Source organism: Stylophora pistillata, chromosome 7, assembly GCF_964205215.1.
Source record: "Stylophora pistillata chromosome 7, jaStyPist1.2, whole genome shotgun sequence".
Lineage (NCBI taxonomy): Eukaryota > Metazoa > Cnidaria > Anthozoa > Scleractinia > Pocilloporidae > Stylophora > Stylophora pistillata.
In genome coordinates this window covers 24,876,233-24,901,569 of record NC_142525.1, presented here as the reverse complement: position 1 = coordinate 24,901,569, position 25,337 = coordinate 24,876,233, and the positions used below count along the sequence as shown (strand labels likewise).

The window sequence follows — 25,337 nt, the reverse complement described above, 5'->3', positions numbered from 1 at the left end:
TCGTCCTTAGCAACCTCCCGCGTGCATCCATAACTCAATAGTATACGCTGAGGTGTTTACCATTTGTTAAAACTCTCACGTACTCCAACGCTATTCAGCTGCTTTTCGTACAACTATGACGTCACTAACTTTAACACCTGGAAGTCGATCTGCTGCAAATGCAGTAGGTCACGTGATCTTCTATTAGTTGGTAACTGCTGCTATTAGGAATTTCTATCGGCTGCATGAGGGATTTATTCCTATCGTTTTGTTTTTTTTCCTTTTTTTCTTTATTCTTTTATTTACTTATTTTTTTTATATACTTTTCACACTGTCTATTGTTTACAAAGTTAGTATTTGTGTATTTCTCGTATGGGCACACTTAATTTGGAGCCTAGCTCTGTTGTATGTCCCGCACCTTTGTCCCCCATTCTCTTCTGTGTCTTGTTCATAAGTATATTTTAGTCCTTTTAGTATTGCAAGTATGGTGAAAGCGATTAAATAACAATGTGTCCCAGTAAACAGGCCAGACCACAACACAGTAATCTCGTGATGTGGGTTCTTTAACGCCCCCTGCCGAAATTAACTAGTTGATAGGTGCAGGAGACGGGACCTCTGGCTTTACGTCCTATCCGAGAAGACGAAGCAATGTGAGTGAAGCGTCTTGCTTGAGGACACAAAGTCAAGCCCCAGCCAGGACTTGAACCCGGGCCATCTGACCTAGAGTCCAGCGCACTGACCATTGGACTATTCACGCCTGGGACAGTTTTAGAGTCAGTCCAGTAAAATTTCCTGATTTCTTCGGGCAGAGAGTTCTGAACAGTGTTCATTAGTCTCGCGAGAGTGCAGGCTCCCAACGACTCGAGGCGAGGAATTGATTGCTGTTTGACTGGGGCTATTCTTGTCTTGGAACACAACAAACGGCCAGCAACACGTCCATCGTCGTAACATGGCCGAAGATAGACAATTGCTGCGTAGGCTTGTTTTGACGCGTCGCTGAAGCCATGTAGCTAGACAGAATTAGGTTTTGAAGTCGTGATGAAATAACATCTCGGGATTCTGACTTTGTTCAACGATTCCAGTTCATTCGGACAGGAACGATGTCCACTTCGATAGCCAGTTTCGGTGTAGCTCTTGGGCCCAGTCGATTTTTTCCGTGCAAAGCTCCTGGAACATGCACTTTAGCTGTATTACGTAAGGGTTAAGAAAACCCAGCGGGTCGAAAACCTTTGCACTAATCTTCAGTAGTGACCTTTTCGTGACGGTCAATGTGTTAGCAAACTTGACTAACTAGGTGAAGTTGAAGAGAAATTCGTCGGCTTTGATATTCCAATTGACACCAAGGACTTTCACGAACTTGCCATATTTATTATCGGCTGGACCAACCATTGACTTCTTGTAGGACTCGTCGTCTTGTGTAAAATCGGCTGACTTCGATGTAAATGTTTCCCGAGATTTCTCTGATGAATTGATCATGTCTTTCGAATGTCACACGATGTCTTTCGAATTCTTGGAGATTTCTTGGGCTTTCTCTATTGAATCCGCTCCTCCCCGAAAATCATCCACATACAAGCGCTCTCTCAGCAAATTGATTACGTAGGCTAGCTCAAGGTCTAATCTCTCGCAAGAATCCAAGTGATGACGAATGGTGGAACCAAGTATCGCAGGTGAAGGTCTTAGACCAAAGACCAACCGGCAGAATCGAAGCTGGATGACGTCGGAGGTAATTTCGCACAGGTTTTTGAACCATAGGAACCGCAGCATGTCCTTGCTTGCTTCGTTCATTTAGACCACGAGGAAGGCTTTCTCGATATCACCAGTTAGGGCAATTGGGTCGGACCTGAACTTCACGAGAACATCAAATAATTGCAGAATGAGGTTTGGTCCAACTTCTAAGCAATCGTTTCAAGAGTACTTGTTTCCAGGCGACTTTGCAGAACCATTGTAGGCTACTCGAACTCTATCTCGGCGAAAAACTGCGTTATGGGGTAAATAATGCACGGTTTCGCTAAATTTGTTGTCACTTTCGGCCCTTACTTCTTCGATGATCCCCGGTTGTAGCTGTTCTATGATGATCTTATCGTATTCGTTTAGTAACTCTTGATCTCGTCTTAGCTTGTAATGCAATGAATTCAAATGATTGCGGCTCAGTTGGTATTCACTTGGTATTACCTCTCTCTCCTCCTTCCAGGGGAGACAGACGACATAACGTTTTCCATCTTAACTCAGATCCTTGATTAAAGAAATTCCCATCGATTCTTTAACTTGTTCCGGTTTAATTCCAGTCGATTCGGCTTCCCAGAAATGCTTCAAAGTGTTCACCAGCTGGTCGTGTTCCTTCGTGTAAAAGCGAATGTAAAATCGTGTAAAATCAGCCAACACTTCTGTAATAACGAGATTAGAGACAGAGGCGTTACCAACCGACTCTCCACCTGGACCGCACAAAAGCCATTCGAGCTTGCTGCTAATCGCAATAGGGCCAGATTCGCATCGAATCTTTTCTCCATACACAATGTTCCAGTAATGGCCAGACCCGATAAGTATGTCTATCGAATCATTATTTCCATCGTTGAAATTTCGTCGGCTAACTCCTGGGTCTCGAGTTGCGGAAACTTGCTGATATGCACCTTGCTTTGTAAAGAGGAACAAATAACAGGAAAAGTTAACGCGGAGATTTCTACTCCTTCATTAAGCCCAGGTTTGCTGAGACGAACTTTCACTAATTCGCAGCTCTGCTTTCGGTATTTCTGCTCACCGAAAGTGTTTAAGTTCAACATCTCGGTTTTGTAGGACTTAGGATTTAATCGTGACTTAATTCATTGGTGACATAAGAACGATGACTACCACTATCAAAGAGAATTTTCCCTCGTGTCATTTTGGTGCCATCCTCATTGGTGGCCACAGCTGTCGCGGTTTATAGAAGCACTGTTCCCCGTTTTCACCTTTCGTAAAGCTGCTGTCGGGGTGACTTGGGAATTCTCGGATTTGTCGTTTGCGATAGAAGTAGTGCTAAGTTGTTGATTTGGTGCGCCTTTTTCGCAGATGGTTTGATGGTGACGTTTGTTACAATGGCGAAATGTTTTGGTCGTGTGGCACTCGCTGCTACGATGCCCAACTCTAAGACAGATAAGTCATCGGTGCTTTCATTGTAGAACTTCTTTCCGTTTTGCGGGGTCGATTACCTTTGGACATGATGCGGAGTAGTGAAATGCTTCGCAGTATGCACAACGAATAGTAAATTTTTCGCCACCTTGAAGGCCTTGATTGGACAGGAATGTTGAAGACGTAGCCTTTTCCTTTGGCTTGAACGGTGGACGGTTTGATAGCGGCGGCTTTTTCATAGAATCGGACGTAACTAGAATTCCTTCGCTCGCCTCTCGAGCTCTCATTTCATTCTTAATCGTTTCAAGTAAATCCTCGATTTTCCAGATTTCTTCTTAGGCGTTTCGTGTAATCTGTAATCGAACGTCGTCGGGAAGCTTCGACATAACAAGAGGGAATAGCAAACTACCATATTGTTCAGCTGTGACACCGAGAGACTTCAATCCTCTCACATGAACACTTAATTTCTCGTAAACGAAACGGAGCGAAGATGGTCGATCACTTGTGCTCGGTGGTAATTTTACGATTTCATCCATATGAGCAGATATCATTTGTTGGGGTTTCCCGGAGCGCTCATGAAGAATTTACACCGCTGAATCGTAATTTGACTCTGACAAAGTAACGCCTTGAATAGATCGCTTCGCTTCTCCTTCCAAAAGGGAATTTAAGTACTTGAATTTGTCGACTTTAGATAACATTGCATTGTTGTGAACCGCAGAATTGTAAGCACCCCAGAAACTGATCCAGCTAGTTATCGAAACGCAGAATTTGGATAAGAAAAACTTCGGCAATTTCGCTTTCAAGGTAGGCTGATGCGAGCTGAAGGGATTCGTAAAGGGTTGTATTCCTTGATTGGTAAATCCTGAAGACGCTGTAGGATGTTCTGGCAGCTCTACATTTGTATGAACTTGTGCTGGAGGTTTGATAATTTCACCAGGAACGACTTTCGTTACAGGAGGCGTTGTCCTCGTTGAAATGCCCGCTTTCGTGTCCATGATGTGCATTGTTAATGTTTCTGTCTCTTCTATTTCTTTCTCAATTTCTTCCACCTTGCATACGGCTATTATTTGATCGTTGAGCGTGTTTAACAATGTCAACTTTTCGCTTAACATCGAGTCGATTCTTCGTAGTCGGTCCCTTGTTTTTGCATCCAACTCTTCCGGACTCTCTTTTAAGATCGTTTCGACTTGTCCTATAAGTTTGGTTACAACGCCTCTGTTTTCAGCGCGCTACGCGCGCAATCGAAGGACCTTCTCGCTCATCGTTAGCATGTAGGAATCCCGCCCACGTTGGGCGCCAGTATATCGTATAAGAAGAAACTCGTTGTTCGTTCTATTCGTTTAATCAGACAATAAAAAATCTATTTACAAAGTTATTTCTAAGCTAGACAACGATAATTAATCACGAGGTGTAAATGTCAATCAAAGGTTCGAAATCAATGCTCTGGAATGTAAATGTCTTTCGCACGTGTAATTAAGTAAATATTGCTTGCAACTCGATGACAAACGAAACTTTCGTGACACTAAGAGTGTAAGGTCTAGTTAAAAAATGTATTTTACAGTCCAACCTGTATTAAGTGGTCACCCTGTATCAAGCGGTGAGTTTTCAAAGTCCCGAAATATTTAACCATTAATCACTGAAATTTTCACCTGTATATAAGGGTCATCTTTTACTGAGTTCCAACGGCCTTTCTGTATATCCTTCACCTGCATTGAACGGTCACTTAAAGCGGAACCACTCAAATACAACTAAGAATAATCTTTTCAGTAAAATTTAATCCGTCTTAATCTGCCGAAATCAATGTTAGTATTGTTCTTGAGCGATTTTCTGCATGTTAAGTGGTCAGATATAGAATAAAATGGAGACTTCAATCGTATTTAAAACATCCCTGTTCTGTGGAACCTGTGTTCATCAGCCAACCTATTTTTCCGCCATTCACGTTGGTGACCGTTAAAAACAGGTTCGACTGTAGATCACTTTGTAAGTCTTGCGTCACGAGTCATGTTGTAGAAGTGTCCTCTTCGTTCAAGAAGTTTGTTGGGTGCGTCAAATTCTACGATGGAACCGTCTTCAAGAACCATAACCCTGTGAAAGGAGAAATATAGTTCTGTCACTTTAGCATGTAAGGTATTGTGTCATTAACTTGCCTTTTAGATTATTTTGTAGCGAAAGAGCACCAAGAGGTAGGGACCTGCTGTTTACAATCGAAGCTTGACAGCTCGCGTGCTTAAGGAATAATATTTACTTTTTTGCTACGTTGAGCTATTGGAGATCAACGGTTTAGTTAAACTTTTCACAGAAGTTTGTACGAAGTCCGGAAGAAAGAGTTCTACCTGTCATAGTCCATAATGGTGTTAAGCCTGTGGGCGATGGTGAACACTGTACTGTCGGCGAACTCCCGTCGAATCGTTTGTTGGATGAGTTCATCAGTTTCCAGGTCCACCGCAGCCGTTGCTTCGTCCAAAACCAGGATCTTACTTTTACGGAGAAGTGCACGCGCTAAACAAACCAGTTGCCGCTGGCCAACACTGCAATTAATTTTAAATGTTCCATAGCGGTTACACGAATCACTTGGAAGTCGTTGGTCAAAGTAAACCATCCGCCCGAAGCTGTTCTTAAATGTCCTTAAACTTTTCAATCGTTAAGGCTATGCTGTCTATTGCTCTTTGGTTATAAAATCACATGAGCTTTAGTATTATAAGAGTTACATTTTAAGCTAGATCAAAAGTTTTAATAGTCATATAGCAAAGAGAGCGCAAGAAAAATTAATTACGATTAGAAATAAAAGATTAGACGCTCATAACATGAAAAAACTAAAACTTTGTATAAGCGAAAAACAATGAGAAAATCACCAAAACCCTGACTTAAATAAAATTTAAATTAGGTTAGATACCTTTCAAGCCTGAAATGATATTTATTTTGGGTTGTGGTCTTTACTCTTTACCCCGTACCCCAAGAACTTCAAATAAATTCCCATGAGCCTCTTGATTTGCAGGGCTTCTGGAAGGGGGATTGACATCTCATGGAGAGCCGCGACGCGATTCTATGATTTTCTTCTGAACTTCTCTGAGCCGCATAATTTTAATACACACCGCATACAGGAAATGTATCTCTTAGTTTGCAAAACCGGCCACACTTGAAACGGATTGTGAGACAAGCACATTAAATCGTAAAACGGACCGTGTTTCATGTTGAAAATACATTTTTGTATCTTGTATCATTAAACATTTCAACGTATTTATTGTCAGTCCATCCTCTTTCCTACCTGAGATTTTCGCCTCCTTCTGCTATAATGTGCTGAAATCCTCCACCCAGACTCATCACAAATCTCTTCAAATGACTCACTTCCAGTACTCTCCAAAGCTCTTCATCCTCATGTTCATTGAACGGATCCAAGTTTAGGCGAAGAGTTCCAGAGAACAGCACTGGCTCCTGAAGGTAAAGGTCAATAGGAACGGAATAAAAAAAAAATAAGAAAATAGGCCGTTTATGATTTCATTTAAGAAATTTAACAAGGTGCAACTTCCTTCCCTTCTGACCGAGTATCAATAGTTTTCCTGTGTAAGGGAGCTTCGCTACTGAAGTCAATCGTTTAAGGTGTTGAAGTAGTAATACACATAAATTTCCTTAAAGATCCTGAAAACTGATGTGAGAGCCCTTAATTAGAAGGAATTTGTGGCTAAAGATGCTCACTATTGTCTCTGAAGAGCGCTTTCTTCCCAAAAAGCAGCTAACAAGTGCATCGAGAACAATTTCTTCGCGTACTGTCACTGTAAACCTCCCCTATTTGTTTGCGTCAAAAACCTTCCATGTTTTACCTGTGGAATAATGGTAAGCCGTGAGCGAAGATCTCTGAGTCCAATGGTGGCAATATCAACACCATCGATGACAATTTTACCACCTGATCTTTCAAGGATACGAAACAAAGCTAAGGCCAAGGAAGATTTCCCAGCTCCTGTTCGACCCACAATGCCAATCTGTCAAGAGTTAAACCGGCAGACTTATATCAATCGTGATTGCAAAAATGATAATAATAATAATAATAACAATAATAATAATAATAATAATGGTAGCAATAACAAGTTAATATCACTTGTACAGTTCAAGGTGCGTGAGATTTTTTACACAGTATGTTTCATAGCTGATTGCATTTCAAAATGTCTTTAAGGAACGTTGGAGTTTCACTGTTCTCAAAAGTGAAACACCGAGTCTCCTTTTGACTTAAGCCGTTAAAGGAAACTTGTTTTAAACTACTAATTCAGGTAAGTATTGCTAAGATTTACAACGGTAATAACTTATGATAATGGTAATAATAATTATAATAATGATAAAATAAAGAGATTTAACAGTATACATTCCACGAGATAGATCTTCATGTCCACTGATTCACGGTCGAATTGGAATCTGAGGAAGAAAATCAAAAGACCCAGAGAAAAAAACCGAAGCAACGACGAGAACCAACAAAAAACTCAACCCACATGTGGCGTCAGGTACGGGAATCGATCCCAGGCCACATCGGTGGGTGGCGAGCGTTCTCATAACTGTGTCATCTCTGCTCCCCTCGTCATTAAACCAGACAATATCTTCTCTATGTAAGGGGAATAGAAAATACAACAATACCTTTTCAGCTGGCTTGATTATAGAGCTTATCATTTTCAGAACTAATGGAAGTCCTTCTCTGTATCGCAACTGGAAGTTATCAAATAGAACTACTCCTTGTTGTGGCCAATCACGAGACGGCCGGCTATCAGGAATGACTCTCTCCGCCTAGAAATTAATGAATTGAATGGTATACATTCGAATGACATTAGATTTTGTCAGACATTTAAGAATAAATATTAGCGAGAAAAACACACAACGTTTCGATGACTCCATGTCATCATTCTCAAGTGAGAAGAGAATAAAAATGAATAGCTAATTTTTCCCGTACGAAGGTGACAAACGTAAAAAGTTAAAAAATTTTCAAAATTTAAATAAATAATTGCGCGTGTTGAGTTCATAAATGTAAACTATTAAATAAATAGTTTCGCGCGTATGGAATCTGATTGTTTGTTCAAAGATGATGTTTACAAACCTCAAGTATCCCGACCACTTCATCAATTCCACCATCTCTCACTTTGTCACCTCAGTTAGGTCGGAAAACCCTGGAGTGCAAGCTCAATTATCCATGAACGAAAATGCTGTTCACCGAGTGGTTTTGCCTTTTCAAGATCAAAAGTCAGCTGACGCAGTGAAAAGGAAATTATCAGATCTAAGCAACAAAATCGATCACACCCTTCATCCCGTGTTCAAGAGTCGTAACATCTGTGAAGATCTCAGAGTACGTGAGCCTAAACCTCCTATAGTTAGCCAACAATTCGTTGTATATAATTATAAATGTGATCTGTGTGATGCAGAGTACGTCGGGTACACCAGCCGGCATTTACATCAACGTATTAATGAGCACCGTAATTCGGCCATCGGCAAACATCTAAAGAACGACCACGGCCTACAAACCATCGGCGACCTGACCAAACATTTCAACGTACTTAAAAAGTGCACCGGGAAACTGGACTGTTTAGTTCATGAAATGCTTTTCATAAAGAAGATGAAGCCCTCTTTGAACAAACAATCGGATTCCATACGCGCGAAACTATTTATTTAATAGTTCACATTTATGAACTCAACACGCGCAATTATTTATTCAAATTTTGAAAAATTTTTAACTTTTTACGTTTGTCACCTTCGAACGGTATAAATTAGCTATTCATTTTTATTCTCTTCTCACTTGAGAATGATGACATAGAGTCATCGAAACGTTGTGTGTTTTTCTCGCTAATATTTATTCTTAAATGATATACATGCATAATTTAATATCTTGATCACAGAAGTGGCAAATTTAAATACTACTTCGCCTTAAAATATCCAGAAGTAGAGAAGAATGAAACTGAGAGGGATCTGGAACTTTTTTTAAGGTTCATCTGGCAAATGTATATCCTTGTCTTGCGCTAGTGAGAAAATCTTTTGTAGTACGAAGGTCGTTTGCAAAGAAAATTCTGATAACATAGGAACTACCTTTAACATTTTCACGGACTTTAAATGGTACATGTGTCTCCTAAAAAAATGATTCACCTAGTTTACAAAACTGTTTGGACAAATATCTATGTTTAAATACTTCCATTGTCGTTTGATGAGAAAAATCAGAAGTACCGTCAACCAATACGTGAAGTGAATTGGTTTATATCTCAATGGAAATATCCAGGAAATTCTGCTTAATTTAGTAGCCTCATATAGTCGTCCTACGTAAGACGTAAAGAGTCATTCACCGCCAATTGCAAGATCTATTAAATTGTTTCAACACGTTGTTGCTCTTCTTCGCGCGATTTGATTTTGATTTCATTTTCACTCACCTCTGTCTGGGTATCAGAATACTCCTTTACCCTCTCAACTGATACTAAGTTTGTTTCCAGTTGACTCGACATTCTTATCATCCAGGCTAGTTTTTGAGTTATCTACGACACCGATTGGATCAGAATAAAAATGAACATCAATAGGACAGGAAAGTCACGTTTTTCTAGCAATTATAGAGACTAGAATTAAGTTGATTAAACAAAATAAAATAAGAAACGGTGGTTTATCTTGCAAAGCTTCTGAACCCTTTCCCTTTACCCACTTTACCAAACTAACTTTGTTCACTTTATATGTTTACTATCTTAATGGAACATATTTATATCTGCAATCAAGCATTTTATCGAAACTGTTACGTGCGAACACACTTGTCGCACGAGCTTTTGTCGACAAACTTACAGGCACCTACGAATTTAAAGTAAGGGTCGGTCATGATGAAGGTTTTTTTTTCCTTCATCCTTTTGGCTTTGAGGAAGTAAAGCCGTTCCGTTTGATTACCTGAATTGCATAGGTTACAGACAGTCCTACAAGACCTCCACTGATTTTGTCCCGGCTAATAATAGCGAATAAGGCCGCAAAGAGAATCAGGCAATTGCCAATAAATTCCAAACGAAGAGATAACCATCTGTAAAAAAATAATGTCGAAACAGTTTCATTCTCTTCTGAATCTAACTATGGTGTTACATACTCCAATAGTTCAGGCCATCATTTCGATTTCCGTCTCTGAGAACAAGCTGTTTTCACGTATGTTGGCATTAAAGATGATCAGCTCGTTCCCCTAAAACAAGTGAAGGTGCAAATCGTAGTTGCTTGTGGTGTACATCCCAAATCATATCAAAGTTACATCAAGGATGAAAAAAAACTCCTTCCTTAAATTCCCGCATTAAATAGCAAAATTAGCCTCATGAGATAAGTCATTAAAGTTTATACTTGAAAAATAAGATTGGCAACGGCGGTTTAGGTCGCATGCAGTCTCGTGAAGCCATTTAAAGAATTACAAAAGGGAAAAAGGATCAGTTTGATAATCTGCTTAAGGTTACTCAGAGAAGACTAATTATTTTCCTATGCTAATAAAACTGTTGCTAATGGATGAAGCCTGTAAAACGCAATTTCATGCTTATCTGTGAAATGGATTCTTGTTATAAAATATATATATAGATTATTGCAACAGCATTCATCTCTTTACCTGTCAGCGGTGACAGCCAAGTAATGTGCTACTTGATTTTCGTCTAATTTCCGGTAATTATCCCGGATGAAGCGCTGCTGTTGTGAGAAAGCCCGTATGGTGCTGGCACCGGTGATGGTCTCCAGGAAGTGACTATATATTGGTGATCGGCTTACTGACTCGATTCTTCTCAGCTGTCTTGATGTAGCTACGTATACTCTCTAGTGAAATAACCAGTAAATTAATTAAACGGCAGAAATCAAGACGTGTGATGTGCATCCAACATTGAAACCTGCGTTCCAGCTTGGAGAACAGTCACGCAATTAGCAACTATACTATACCGTCAGCTCTGAAATCATTGTATCCGTAAACGAAACAATATTGTCTGCGTGCAAATACATGTTCAGTACTTTAATCGATTCGCACAGTTGAACTGAATGTGGAGGATGAAATAAGATATTGTGACAATTATTCTTGAGCCTGATTAGGAATACTGAATAGGAAGGGAGAGAAAACAATTGTTACTAACAGTTGCATTATTGCAACAGCAAAAAAAAAAAAAAAAAAAAGAAATAAAGCAGAAAGAAGATTGTTGAAAATACGAGTTTTGCATAAAATAATCCCATCCTTCTTTGCGACGTATTTAAGTAACGAAAGAAAAACTCGAAATGTTTAATTGTTCAGAGGACACTTTTTCTTTTCCTTCTCTAGCTGCATTTGCTTTTTCTTATTTGCGCGTATTGAAGGATCCTGAAGTGAGTTTCCCTTAAGTTCGAGAGGAAGAAAAAGTTGAAATATATATTTCAAGTCTTCATCCCACCTGTATGTAAAAATAGAGGGCACCCAAAGGAGGAACAACGGTGAGAAAAAGTGGCGTGGCGTAACTAACAGCTACCAGCATCCCAAGAACATCGAAAAACATCTGTAAGAACGACTTCAGAGATAATGGAATTGTCACATCAATGCCATAAATATCCTTGGACAGCCGGTTCATAATCCTTCCAATCGGTGTCGTATCAAAGAACATCATTGGTAACCGCAAGACGTTCACGATTAATTTGCGATGGAGTATTCGGGAAGCTCTAATCGCCCCAATAAATAACGCCAAGGAGTAAAAAACGGTAAAGAGGGTCTGACCCGATCCGATGCTTCCATAGATTAATAGATAAAAGTCCCTTTGATGGTTTGTTGTAATGTTTGCTGCGCTCCAGTAGGCTAACCATACTCCTGTGGCCACAGAACTCGCTTCCATAACCATGAAAAAGAACAAAGAGAGAAAAAACCAGTGTATGCCAGAGGACTTGATGTAAGAAAACAATAAGGACAACGTTGCCTGTTAGAAAATAAAAACAGATCGTTGGGCACTGGTATTCATTTTTATTGAAAACTAAGTCCCCCTTTTGGACACATGAGCCAATCCTAAGGACATGGGTAGTAGACACAAACAGTCCAGAATTCAGATCAAACAAGATATGTAAGGATGCAGAAAGTCGATATTGTGCTCGGGGAAGGTCGAAAACTGTTCTTTATAAAGCAAAAGGCTTCCAAAGCATTTATCTCTCTTAACTGGTGAGCACTTTTTTTATAACGGAAGTCTATCTGTGGGCCGAATCGAGTATTATAAGCAAAAATGTTCAGAAGAGACACTTTGCTAATAATTTTTAGCCCTCCCGAGAATTCGTGTTAACAAAATCAATGAAAAAATTAACACTGTTAGGCAGAGGGATGAAATTCCATTTCTGACATCTAAGGCAACTGCACATACAGAAAATATGAAGGAGCCTTATAATCCCTACAGGAGTAAGATTTGACTCAACAGATCTTAATTATAGATACGGAAAATTGTATTTACTGCAGTAGATAATTACTCGGGCGAGAAAATTTATGTCAAAAGATAGATCATTACTGTTTTGGAGTAACGTATTTTTCTCTTTCAAGGAAAGCACATTGGATCATATACTCATATATTTTATATAAATAATAAAGTTATAAAGTTATTTATATATGAAGAGTCGAGCGCTTAACTGGCGGTGTTAATTAATAAAAAAATGCAAAACTTACTCCTCCAGTCTCTGATATTTCCTCTGTTATTGTTTTTCCGGTATTTCTATCATTACGTCCTTGATTATGCTGGTAGCCCTTCAGGGAGGTTTGTATCCCTTTTCTGCTTTCTTGAAGCACCTCGTCGGTTTCATTTTCATCATGAACATCCGTTTCTAGTAGCAGGGCATTCAGTGATCAACACGATGTTAAAGGTAATGATATGATTAAAACTTTGATTGTGCTAACGTTATGTCATAATTCATGATAACGGATAACGACGATGGTGATTAGTATACACTAAAACGGCGAATGGCGTTGAAGGCACACTGTGATTGGCCATTCAAACTCCGAATCTCCTTTGCTATTCGCCTCCGAGCAACCTTCGAGCAACCTCCGAGGAACATAAGAGTTAAAATCATCTTTCTCTTCTAAATTATCTCACTGTTTAGTATATACCAAAACAACTATCGTGGAAAAGAGAGGGAAAAAATTTCCTTTTAATAAAGAAGAAAGATGTGAAATTAAGCTGTAAATAAACAACGAGCCCTTACTTCTTTCAATTTTCACACGACTTTGCATGACAGCACTGAGTGTTGCTTTAGAAGCGTGCAACAGCTTGACGAAGTGGAAAAAAGTATCGAATTCAAATATAGTTTTGGATACTGACCACAGTTTTCCTCTGATCTGTAAGCTTGTAGGAAATCAGCAAAGGCACTTGAGTTTTCCAGAAGTTCAGTGTATGAACCTTCCTAAAAAGAAGCCAAACAACAAGGACACAAAGAAAATGTATGTCAAATAATCCTGACCTTAAAACAATTGACCGCTTGATGGAAATGTTTACAGAAGAGCATACCTCTGAAACAAAGCCGTCCTGAAGAACGATGATGTGATCCATTTGAGGTAAATAGTTGATGCCATGAGTGACAAAGATTCGAGTCTGGCGAGTAATGACAAATGACAGTGAAAATTTACAGTTGCATTTTGGAAAATTGGGCCATCTTTAAGAAGAAAACGCATCAAAAGCAACAACAAAAATTTATTTACACCATAAAATCATAGTACAACAATACGTATAAATTATATTATTTCCTTAATGTGTAAAGGTCACTGGCACCCAAACTAAACACGAGGCTGACGAAACTGAGTGTCATTATGAGTCGTACCATAGGACACTCAGTGAGTGTCAGTAAGTAGCTGAGGGTCAGCACAAATGCATGAGCTTGCTTAATGGTCATCTAAAATTTTATAGTAATTCACCATGTTTTTGTTAAATTTCCAAGAAAAAGAGCCATCATTAATTCATACAGATACCCAGGATGGGATCAAGCTAAGAGACTGACTACAGAGAATAAAGCTTCAGTCCTTCTTGATCTTATTTTTGGTGGTTTTCGAGGAAATATGTAAGAAATATCTTGCTTTTTTCTTGAATGGCGATGTGAAAATCAAACAAAAGCCGCATAAGATTTCCGCAACCATTTCGATTATCTAAAGAATAGATACCTATGCAATAAATCAGACCTGTGTGGGGTACTCAGAGTCTTAGCTTGACTTTCTTTTGAGCCAAGCTAATCAACCATATTGGACTCAAAGCATTAACACCCTTGTGTTGACTTCTGACTCCAAACAGGTCAATTGTAAGTTTATATCGAACTGGTAACATTGAACAGACTTAAGGGAGATAAGCAGAATACATAATCAGATGCTCATTTCCAGTTCACCTTGTCTTTAAGCAATCCATTAGGTCCGATGACATTTTGAAATAGCTTTCGTCCAACATGGGCGTCCACAGCACTGAGTGGATCATCTAGTAGGTAGATATCAGCGTTAAAATAAACAGCTCGTGCCAGACTCACTCGTTGTTTTTGTCCACCACTGAGGTTGATACCCTGTTATATTTAAAGTAATTTTTTTCTGAGAACGAGAACAATAATTTAGAAATAACTTGAAGAATGTATCAGCGGCATTATTATTCATGTCTCTCGGTGATATGGACGACTGTAGCATCAATGCCGCCGCCCAGTTAGCCCAATGGATAGTGCACTGCACTGTTGTGCGGGAGGTCGAGGGTTCGAGCCCTGGCCGGTCCAACACACAAGGTCTTAAAATAATTGAAAAGAATTTGCTGCCTTTCTATAACATCAGGAAATGGTTAGATATTCTAGTCTTCTCGGATAGCGACGAATAAATGGAGGTCCCGTCTCCTGCAGGGTTGGGGTAGGAGACGTTAATTTCCCACACACGAGATTACTGTGTGATGGATGTCCTCCCCTGGGGTGGGATGGATTGGAAGGTGAGATCGATGGATTGAAGCGGCTGCCAGAGGCGCCTGATATGCTGACGTGTGTTCTCAACCTTACACTGCACCCGTAATTCAGCCTCAGGCTGCAAGTGGTCAGATATAAACTATATTATAATTAAAACAGATAGAATAGTAAAGATCTTAACCAATTATAATAAGATTGCTTCTCACCCGTTCTCCAATTTCTGTAGAGTCACCAGCTGGAAGAATTCTCAAATCACTTCTCAAGGCGCACGAGTGAATAACCTGCTCATAACGAGCGGGATCCATGGCCTTATTAAACAAGATATTGTCTCGTATGGTGGCGTTTTGTATCCAGGCCTGCTGGGAAACATATGCCACAGATCCCTGTGAGAAAAAATATCGAACACTTTATTAAACGACTTTTAATCTATAAGTCCACATCATATACGCTATCTCTCTCTTTTTGAGTTAGGGGACCTGAAGACAGCGAGCTCAAAATTAACTATGTATTTTAAGTTACCTAAATTGAAAGGAGGTAATCATTCCTAAGAGATAAAATACATTACGCACGTCAACAAAAACGGTTCCATTTAACTTCTCTGTTTCTCCAAGAAGAGAGGAAAGTAAAGTAGATTTCCCACATCCAACTTGACCAACGACTGCAACAAGCGAGCCCTTTGGAATGTTTAGGTTGACACTGAAACAATAAAAAGCGACAATAAAATATGTGTTAAAAATGTGACAGAGTAGATTGCCAATAAGGGGATGTCTTTATATAAATTAAGTGTTATTCCAAAGCGATGCATATCATGATAAATATGCTACATGCAGTTAAGCCCTTCACGAATTATCGCTTTTTATCTAGCGGTAAGTCGTTCTCACTCAAAGATTTATCGTAATGGGCCTTGGATTGTGTTCAGTGTGATATCCACACGATCTATTGCTAAGGAAACACTACACTACTCAGAGAAATTTACTGACTTAAAGTAGGTCATGTATATCCAGTTTAACGGCTATATTGTCGTCCTAAACAATCTGACCCAAAGTGAAACAGACTGCCAGCCTGACAGATAGATAGACAAACAGATAGACAGGAAAAAACCAAGAACGAAAACAGAATAAAGGAGAAGAACAATGGGACAGTTGACAGAAGACGTTTACAAGATAACTTAGAGTACCTATACAACAGTTCGTGCACCTTCAAATTACCAACATTCTTTCAACTCCGTAAAAATTGAAAAACTCATGGCAATTCATTCAAACTCTCTACATCCGTACCCTTAGTGTTCTTCGTATTTTTTCGGTTAGCCTCTAGATGTTTCTTTCATAACTAAGACTAAAAACATTTTCCAGAAAATTGCATATTTGATTTTCGCCTTTTTATTAATTCTCTGTAATGCTATCTTACCCATGAATTTTAGGAGCATCCTTTCTATTCCACCCAAATACACCACTTTTGACGCCAATCATTTCCGAAGTAAGCTGTGTTGCTAAGTGAGAGATTAAGGGGAGTCTGTGTTAGTTCTTTACTCGTTGCTTTAAATTTAAGGTTAGCCTCCTTTACTTCGAATTACAGTCATTAAATATGGAAAGCTTCCATGCCTCAGGAATAATGAAGATATGTCAAGGCTAGGAAAATTGTCTACTGGCAGTATTGGTACAAGTTGATGCACGTATGCTCACTGCGGTTCCGGTACCATCAGTTGACCCTATATTTTGGTTAAAGATAGAAATAAGATAGACAAGGCCTTGAGCGTTCACGCGTTTCGTACATTCTCTACTCAAGGAAACGCTGTCTTTATATGTATTTATAATGGCTTAAAATTGTCGGTCAGTTTGTCTGTTAGTCATTTCTGGTGATTTATTTTACGAATAGGTTTGCCTCCCCAAATCACTGGGTGAGTCATTTGTGTGGCCTATTGGCCAACGCATCGATCAGCGGAACGAGTGCTAAATCTTTGCAAGTCACGGAAATACCCACTACATTACATTGTTCTTACGTGACGTCCTCAGAACATTGTTGGGGTCCAGTTCTTCTGAATCTAAGAACTTCTCCAAACGCTTGACCGAGACCCGTGCCTTAGGAAGAAAAGAAAAGGAGTAAGGGAAAGTGTCAAAAATCTGCATTATATAATAATATAACTTAATAACATTAGAAGTAAAGGGGCTTTACACCGCCAAGATGATTCGTTACTTTAATTGCGTTTCGTGTCTTGTCCATTCTAACATCCTAGCTAAATATTCTCGAAATGCTAACTTCGGAGGTGCGAGGCTAAGTCTCATTCATATTTACTCAAAGGAAGTACCACTATTAAGATGAACGAAAACAGGAGCAAGACGAAAACTATTAAATAGAGCAGGAGTCATAAAATAGTTACTTTGGACCTTATATAGGAGCAATCACAACAACATTGCTCCTTTTCCGACCTACTTGTATGCAAGTTGCAATCACATCTGGAAAGAAACCAAGAGGAAAACGCAAAATTCCAAAGAGCGACAACGCCACAAACGCTTTGGAGGCGGTGAGACTGTTGCCTGTGAGGACGTAGACTGCAAACGTTGTAACAGCAACCTGTTTGGAGGAAAGTCGATTGAGACAGCAATATTAACGTTGCGTGATTGTGGTACTACATAGATGAAAACTTTCAGTGTGTTAGTATAGAATCACAGAGTTAACGAGGAAGGAATAACAGCAACGCATTTTGTGACTAACAACATGTCAAAGAGAGAACAGACAGTTCAGAAATGAGATGAAATGCAGATAACTGGACTGAAACTATTCAAAGTGAAATGGAATAGAGTGACAGATAGAATACAAATGGTACGAAATTTAACGCAAAAAATTTACTGTGCTGTCTTTTGTAGGGGATTTTCGCCATCAAAGGAAAGGTACACATTTTGCGATAGTTTAATGTATCGGGCAGTACGTGCTTTGATTTTCTCATTTTGGGTTTTTTGTTCACTTTGTAAACGCTATATTCACCATTCTTGTAATAAACTTCTCAAATTTGCTACCGTGAACTTACCATGACAGGCATGCTATTGTAAATAAAATTCAGAAAAACTTTCCAGATTTGAGACTTCAGAAGAAACGAGAGTTCCTTGTCTCGCTTGCTGCTAATAATTGACAAGAAAGATTCTTCCCAAGCATAAAGCTTTAGAACCTGGAAAAGAAAATTTTTTTGTCAATTATAGTCCAAATGAATCCTAACTTATAACCTTTGTTAGAAAATGACGGTAAACAGTACAAGGTATATTACTATACTTTATACAAGACTCCAATCTCTCTCTACGGCTCAAGCTCAGCATGAATATCATTATTAGTATTGTTACTATTTTTGACCTAATAATATACATGAAAACATTTCTCAGTTCTGATTGGTTAAGATAAATGCAGTTTTCAGTTAATTCAGTGCAGAAGAGAGTTAATTCATTGCAGAAGAGGGTTAATTCAGTGCAAAAGAAGAAACGAACCAGACATTCTGATTGGTCAGAATGATTGGTTAATGTCAATGTCAAGGTCAATGTCACTTGCAGAGTTTGAATAACTTATTTTTGCACGTGATGCGCGCGCTTTTCTTCTGCGTAGTTATGAGAAGCTACCTCGCATTTTTTCATGTATATTATTAATAGATAATCACATGATTTTCTCGTGCAATTTGGAATAAATAAGCACTTGCAAATTTTTTCAAAGACCACAAATTGCACTCACTCTACGGGCTCATGCAATTTTGATAGTCTTTGAAAAAATGTACTCGAGCTTATTTATTTCAAATTGCACTCGAAATCATGTGATTACCTATAAAGTAACGAGTTCTGCTTTCTATTTTACTCCGCAAATATCCTGTTTAAGATACTGTAACGTGTACCTTGATTCCATTGAGAACTTCGTTAATTATCTTTATTCTTCCATCCTTTTCTGACATTTGCTTAACCTGACCAGGAGAAGTCTTTCATAAGAATTCCGAAAGATAGTGACAATTATTGAACTTCCCTATTAACAGGATGATGGTGTAGTTAAAACTGCAGAAATTCTTCTTGTAACCAAACTGAGAACTTCCTTTTTCTCAGGGATACCCTGTTAATTTTTTTTTTTTTTTTTAGATCAATATTACACGGACATCGCAAAAAGTGAGACAAACTATTCAACACATACAAATCAGGACGTTGAATACCTGCAACTTCTTCACCACTCTTCCGACCAAGAAATTAACTGGAGTGAAAATTACCATCACACCTAGGCCAGCGTAAATCGGCCAGCCCATGGTTTGATGAAGAAAATACAAAGACACTCCAACTTGGAAGGGCCCAGACCATATCATGTTAAGATATGTCATCACATCCATCAGCCGTTGTGCGTCCACTGACATCAGGTTCACAATTTCTCCAGCTGTTGATTTCGACCGTGATTCGTTGCAGAGCACCAGCGCCTGATTAAATGATGTTAGTGGCAAATCAATCGTTCATAAGAAGAGTAGTAGAAGGATGTTTTAAGGTTTTGCAAAACAACTGCGAAGAATTCGTGTGGTGTTCAACTTCCTTAACGTCAATTCACTGAAAATCGGTAATCCTTGATAATAATAATTATTATACATGTTCCTGGTGTCAGGGGGAGAACTATATAAATAATTACGAAAAATTACGTTGTGACTCGAAATAACCTCATAAATTTAGGTTGTTAGTGATTCAATCGTTGATGGGTAATTTATCAAGTAATTCATGCTTGCACTTTTCATGCCTCCTTTTTTTCCATTCTAACTTAGTATATGGAAACAAAATAGCAGCCGAATGTACTAGAAATGAGTTGTTCGACTAAGCAGCTCACCTTTTCATATATTAGACCAGTAACAGCTGAACGAATTTTCATACCAAGTGTGACCATTATATGGAAATACTGCTGAAGGACGAGGGACTGCAATGTTGCTGACACAAACATGGACCCAGCGTATACGTAGCCAATCCATATTTTCTCAGAAGAGGACTTGTCTTCTATGTATTCAATAAGCATTCTAAAGAAAGAGACGAACATAGAAGTGTTTCTTCCAACGCAAAGCGATATCACTCCTTTACATCATTGTTTTGAATTTTCAAGCCCAAAGTGCGAAGGGTTAGATTTTGGAAAATTCGGAAATGATCGTAAACTTGAGAGTCCTTGATTTTTAAAGTAACTTTCCTTCTCCTTGTCGGCGTACGAATGTATACAGCACAATATGGAGAATATACGTTGTAAATATATTTGTGTGTTATTATATTCATATCTATGTGTTTAAGGTGTTTTGGTAAAAGCAACGATTAGCCGGGTAGTGGTATTTCAAAGTATTCTACCGAGGAAGAACAAGTTTCAAGTTTCCAAGTTTATTAGGCCTTCCAAAACAATTACTTACAATGAACACCGCCTACAAATAGCGAGCTAATCTAGGCGGGCGATGTTAAGGACAAACAAACACGAATTAATAATTGAAAGCGTTAAAAAAAAAGTCGATTTTGAACAGACACCAATCACTAGCGGGCTTTGAAATTGGCCTATGCAGAAGTTTATACCGTGTTTTTTTTTTTTCTCAACTTATGTATGCTTACCTTAATAACTGAGGTTGTACAAACAAAAAGCAGTCGTGGAACAGTTTAAAGATAGCGGCTAGGAGAAATTTCCATCCGTACATCTTGACTAAAACCTTCAAAAGTGAAGGTTTTCTCTTGTTGCTTAGTGATTTAGTCTTCTTTCGATTTCTATCAAGTAATGAATCAGTTTCACTGGGCTCAAAGCCACAAGCATCTTCAACCAGGAGTTTTTTCTTCCTGTTAAGAATAGTAAATAGATGAGATCTATATTGGGGTTTTTGTATCTAATACACTAACCACTTGGCGTCCGCCTCTGTGATGCTGGTCAGAAAAATAAAAATTATGGCAAACATTGCCTCCGTAAAAGAAGTGAGAAGCGGGCGTCAAACAAACTTGCTAATGAACCTACCTGTTGCATTTTCTTTGTTCGTGATTCCAAATGGATCTCACTTTAGGAACAATGTATGAAGCTCTGCTCTTCCAATTTAGTGCCCAGAGGTCCTTGTCCTCGAGTGGCCTTTTGTATCCGGTAAAAATTATCCTGTGGAAAGAGAATAAGAAATAACTTTCTATGATTCAGAAGTTCAAGCAAACGGAAGTATTTCTTGCTCTTCCTCCGCCTTGCTGATACCTACTTCCAAAATATAGTAATTTTTCCCTCTTGTTAGTTTGTTAAATAGAATCGAGTTGGCACCGTTCCATTGCTTCCCAGTATCCTGCAGTTAGAAATGTTCCTTTGTTTGCCTAAACACGTAAAATACCAGGCAGCCATGGTAAAGAAGTTAATAATATACGTGAAAATTGAGTGTCTTTCTCTAAAAACTCAGTTCAACGCATTTACTACGAAACAGGAGGGTTCCAGCAAATTCGGTTTCAATTCGATCATTCTGCTTGATGTTAGTTTATGGCAGAAAAAAGTGTCTATGTTAGAATTTTTACTAACTTTCCCTTCTATATTTGTCCGACGGGTATATAACACGCATCGTGACCCCACATCTATCTCAGTATTTAAAGGTAAGTTAGTTAGCAATTTCGGTTACCAGTTCAACCACCAAAACGTGATTCTTGAGAGGCATGTTGCTTTATCTTCGGGACAGGAAATCTAAAAAGAGAGCAGGAAAACGATAGAACAGGATAAATATTTTTGAAGGAAACTCTGTGTTGACATAAGAGCCCTAAATCTCGCTAACTTTTTGCCACTTTTGGTATAACTTATAAAATGCACGACAAATTAAGTCAAACTCATGCGCTGTTTTACAAGATTTAATGATAAATCAGCTTTAAATTGAGTGTCGAAAAACCAAAACCAAATTCCCCACAACCCCTGCAGGGGCGGATTTAGGGGAGGGTACAGGGGTGTACACCCCTCCCCCCCTGAGATGACCTGCGGCTTTCTAATACAAGTGGTATTCTCCAAAAAAACAAAACAAAACTATGTGGTTTATTGGTGTTGAAGTAGAGCAAGAGACGAGGTTGAAGAATTTATGTTAAACGGAGTAAAAATGGTAGTATGGCACTGAAGTTTGGAGCATTAGCCCTTCTAATGGTCTGAGCAGACGTTGTGGTCACCAGTCAGTTACACCATTCTTTAGTGGTGCACCCTCCTCAAAAAAATCCTGGATCCGCCCCTGCACTAATCAAAACAAAACTTTACTTCGACATTAGCCACTGGGAAATCAGATTAAAAAAAGTAACCCGCTTGAAGCGCGAAAGAACGCGAGTGACCAAGTCACTGGGACTGGTTTTAGTTCTTGCATTTGATTGGTTGAAATGGTGGCGCGAGTTTTCTAGACTAATCACACAACGACGTACCGCAAAAACAAAGCAACCCAGGCTGGTCTTTTCGATCCCCGATTGAAAACTGCTCTAAAGTAAAGAATGATTCAATTGACCTCCTCACCCTCTTTCTTGTCTCGTTTGTATGATCTGGTTCCCAGTTGACACTGAAGTTGTTTTCATGATTCGAATTGGACGATATTTCCGTCATTTTCGCCTAAAGATGTGAAAAGAAGTCTTGATTTGCCTTAATGTACACATTGCATCCTGATACATTCTGATGCATTCTCCTCGATCATATGTAGTCCAGGTCCTGTTAGAACCCACGTCAAAACCTAACTCCAACCGTTCGAGAAAAATACGTACATTTTCAAAATCATTAAAAAAGCCGGGAATTCCTCGTGCAAAACAAAATGGGCTCGCGAATCGCGTTTAATTCAGCTCTTTATTCACGAGACACGTTTTTATATAAAAAAATTAGTTTCCGTGAACATAGAAGATCTTATCATCCGTAATAACGATTCACGAATAAAAAAGAATCAAATTACGATCCATAAGAAAAAAAAAAACCGCCTTATCTGTCTATCGATGTACTTTTTACTGTTGTGACTCGTCACGCAACGTCACGTCAAACGTTATGTCACAATTAAGTCAACCGTATTGTCTATTCTAAGTTCTTCCAAGAGCCTACAACACCATGATATTAACAAAAAAGCGTGAAACATGACTCACGTACTACTAAATAAAACGTCGATGAATTGAGAAATCATTTTCCGGCGAAAAATGTCACCGTATTGTCTAAAAGTCCTGTACTGAATATGCTCTCTAATCGACCTTGTGTGAAGTCCACGAGGATTTGAGGAAATGGTAAATTTTCCCTCGCCCTTTTTACCAACGTTTTATTTTAAGTGGGTTAAGCTACTTTTATAATGAATATGTTTTGTAATAGGACAGATGACGAAAACTACTTGTAGACAATTTACCACCCACAATTTGACCGCCTTCATACGTAGCCCTTAAACTCTACCTCGCATTCGTGATCAACGTCTCAACACGAGGTTTCGAAGCTTATCTGTCACAGCCATCTTATCCTGATCATGCTTTTCCTGTCTGAAATCGAAATAGTTTAAGAGAAAAACCCTTACTCGGTTATCGCAACAAAGACGATACATATGTTTTGTCAGCGCTACTGAATATTCAAACGAAACTGGCACGAAAGTTTTCAGTTTGCCACAAACCTCAGGTCAGTACGATGCGTGAGACGCTAGTTTTTCTCCCTCAGATTATCATCATTCAAATGGATCATGATTTATGTTTTCCAAAACGCCTGAACGAACAGCTCGATACGAGCTTCCAGTAATGTTACCGGGGTTTTGCGACCGACATTTTTAATATATTAGTAACTCTGATGTATGCTATTGTGCTACTGGTATCAAGGTTCAATCGCGTTTGTCACGCAATTGCTGTGCATTTTAGTGAAGCCCCTCAGCACTAGAATGAATAGTCAGTTTTACAGTTCCGTGCTTGGTTGCCAAGGCTTTACACGATAGTAATGATACATACGTTGGTGCTTTTCAAATGTAAATTACATTTATATCGTGCTAACTAGATACTGGTCTCCATCACAACAAGGTCACCTTCAGCCTCAGTCTAACTCAAGCTTGCCAACTAAGTAAACAACTGTAAAATGGCCTTTTACTAGAAGTACTAAATCAATCATCGTTATAGTTCCTCAATCCCACAGAGGACAAACAAGAGCAAGGCTCAGTAATATGCTCAAGTGTATTACCAAGATTAATTCCCTTGACGGTTATTTCTAACGTGTGTGACAAAATATCAAACTCTTGAGAATCTAGCAAATGGTTCCCATGGTATAAACTGACTTGGCAGAGAAATTCTGGCAAATTGACAAACGTGTGAAAAAATCTGGTTCTGTCCTCGTGTACCGGTTCACAAGAGCCAATACAAAAGACCAAACAATACACAATAGCTAACCGATAACTCCTAAACAAAGAAAGAACAATGGTAATTCCCTTGTGAACCGGTACACCAGGACAGAACCAAAAATCTTATATAAATAGCTTATCAGTGTTTAATAAACCTACTGATACCACCCATAGTTATGTCAAAATGAGAGAAAATTAAAAGAACATTTTGTGCTGAAAGGAGAGCAGTTGAAATCTGCATTAGTCTGCACTTAACACTCCGATGTGGAGTTAGGCTAACACGTGCGTTGATGTAAGGTGTTAAAATTGTTAGTTGGTAACTACTCGAAAGGACTGAAGCGAAGTTCCCGTTTGATAATTTGGTGTCCACTTGGTTTCCGTGACGAAACTCTCGAAACTACAGCCGCTTACCTTGAGTGTTGGAAGAAGCGTTCTCGAGTCAGGTTGTTGTTGACTGGAATAAGGGTTATATTCGCTTGTCTTATCTTAATAAGCATAATACGGTGACTGCAGCGACAGTAATGATATAGATCCGTTTCCTGAAAGGTGCAGAAAAATGTGTAGATGAGGTGTTAAATAATCCGTGCGAAAATTCACACCTCGTGAGGGTTCTATACAACAATACAGATAATTGGCTTCATGGGTCTGCTCAGAACTTCCCTGGCCAGTCAATTCATGTCCTTACAGCACTTTTATTCAATTTGATTCCTGTAAAACGTTTAAAGTAAGCAGAAACTGCACATTAATTGAAAGTGATTCACTTATATTGATCACTCAAAGTTCTTTAGCAAAAATGTCATTTTGAATATAACGCGTGTGAACTAATCAATTAAGGAAGCTGTAAATGTAGATGGTCTAAAGCCTTCAGATCAATGTCACATAAAGGGTGTGAGAAAAAAATGGACGTATATTCTGTAGAACATCCAAAGAGTAATTACATTTGTAATATAGGTTAACGAATACTTATAAATGAATGGAATAATGCTGTAGGAAAAATAAGTAGGGGAAGTGCTGATGTGGTAAAATCAGCACTTCCTGATTACTGATTAGAAGTATTTGAATCGCAAACCAAAGCGGCACTCGAATGACTGGAACTTAAAAATCCCTTTTTATCTGT

At 38.9% G+C, this 25,337-nt stretch overlaps 1 protein-coding gene across 6 annotated transcripts; it reads right to left on the bottom strand.

Annotated features, from left to right (window-relative positions):
- Positions 1-4,404: 4,404 nt before the first annotated feature.
- LOC111341384 (multidrug resistance-associated protein 1-like) lies at positions 4,405-24,693 on the bottom strand. 6 transcript variants are annotated; one of them, XM_088728266.1, is made up of 28 exons: positions 24,632-24,693; positions 23,302-23,384; positions 22,399-22,491; positions 21,539-21,600; positions 20,908-21,039; positions 20,517-20,735; positions 19,765-19,948; positions 19,115-19,369; positions 18,809-18,874; positions 17,966-18,103; positions 17,371-17,511; positions 16,940-17,018; positions 16,348-16,429; positions 15,510-15,636; positions 15,147-15,323; positions 14,395-14,562; positions 13,530-13,613; positions 13,344-13,425; positions 12,695-12,849; positions 11,454-11,966; positions 10,655-10,854; positions 9,967-10,093; positions 9,471-9,572; positions 7,702-7,848; positions 6,900-7,058; positions 6,347-6,513; positions 5,415-5,609; positions 4,405-5,166 (listed from the first exon to the last, which is right to left on the bottom strand). In XM_088728266.1, exons 3-28 carry the CDS (start codon positions 22,483-22,485, stop codon positions 5,055-5,057), a joined length of 3,960 nt encoding a protein of 1,319 aa, XP_088584392.1. In that variant the 5' UTR covers positions 22,486-22,491; positions 23,302-23,384; positions 24,632-24,693; the 3' UTR covers positions 4,405-5,054. The 6 variants fall into 6 exon arrangements, with proteins under 6 accessions (XP_088584392.1, XP_088584391.1, XP_088584393.1 ...); XM_088728265.1 differs by lacking the exon at positions 24,632-24,693 and adding an exon at positions 23,513-23,664; XM_088728267.1 differs by lacking the exon at positions 24,632-24,693 and adding an exon at positions 23,513-23,653 and having other exon boundaries at positions 23,302-23,380.
- Between the last annotated feature and the right edge of the window lie 644 nt (positions 24,694-25,337).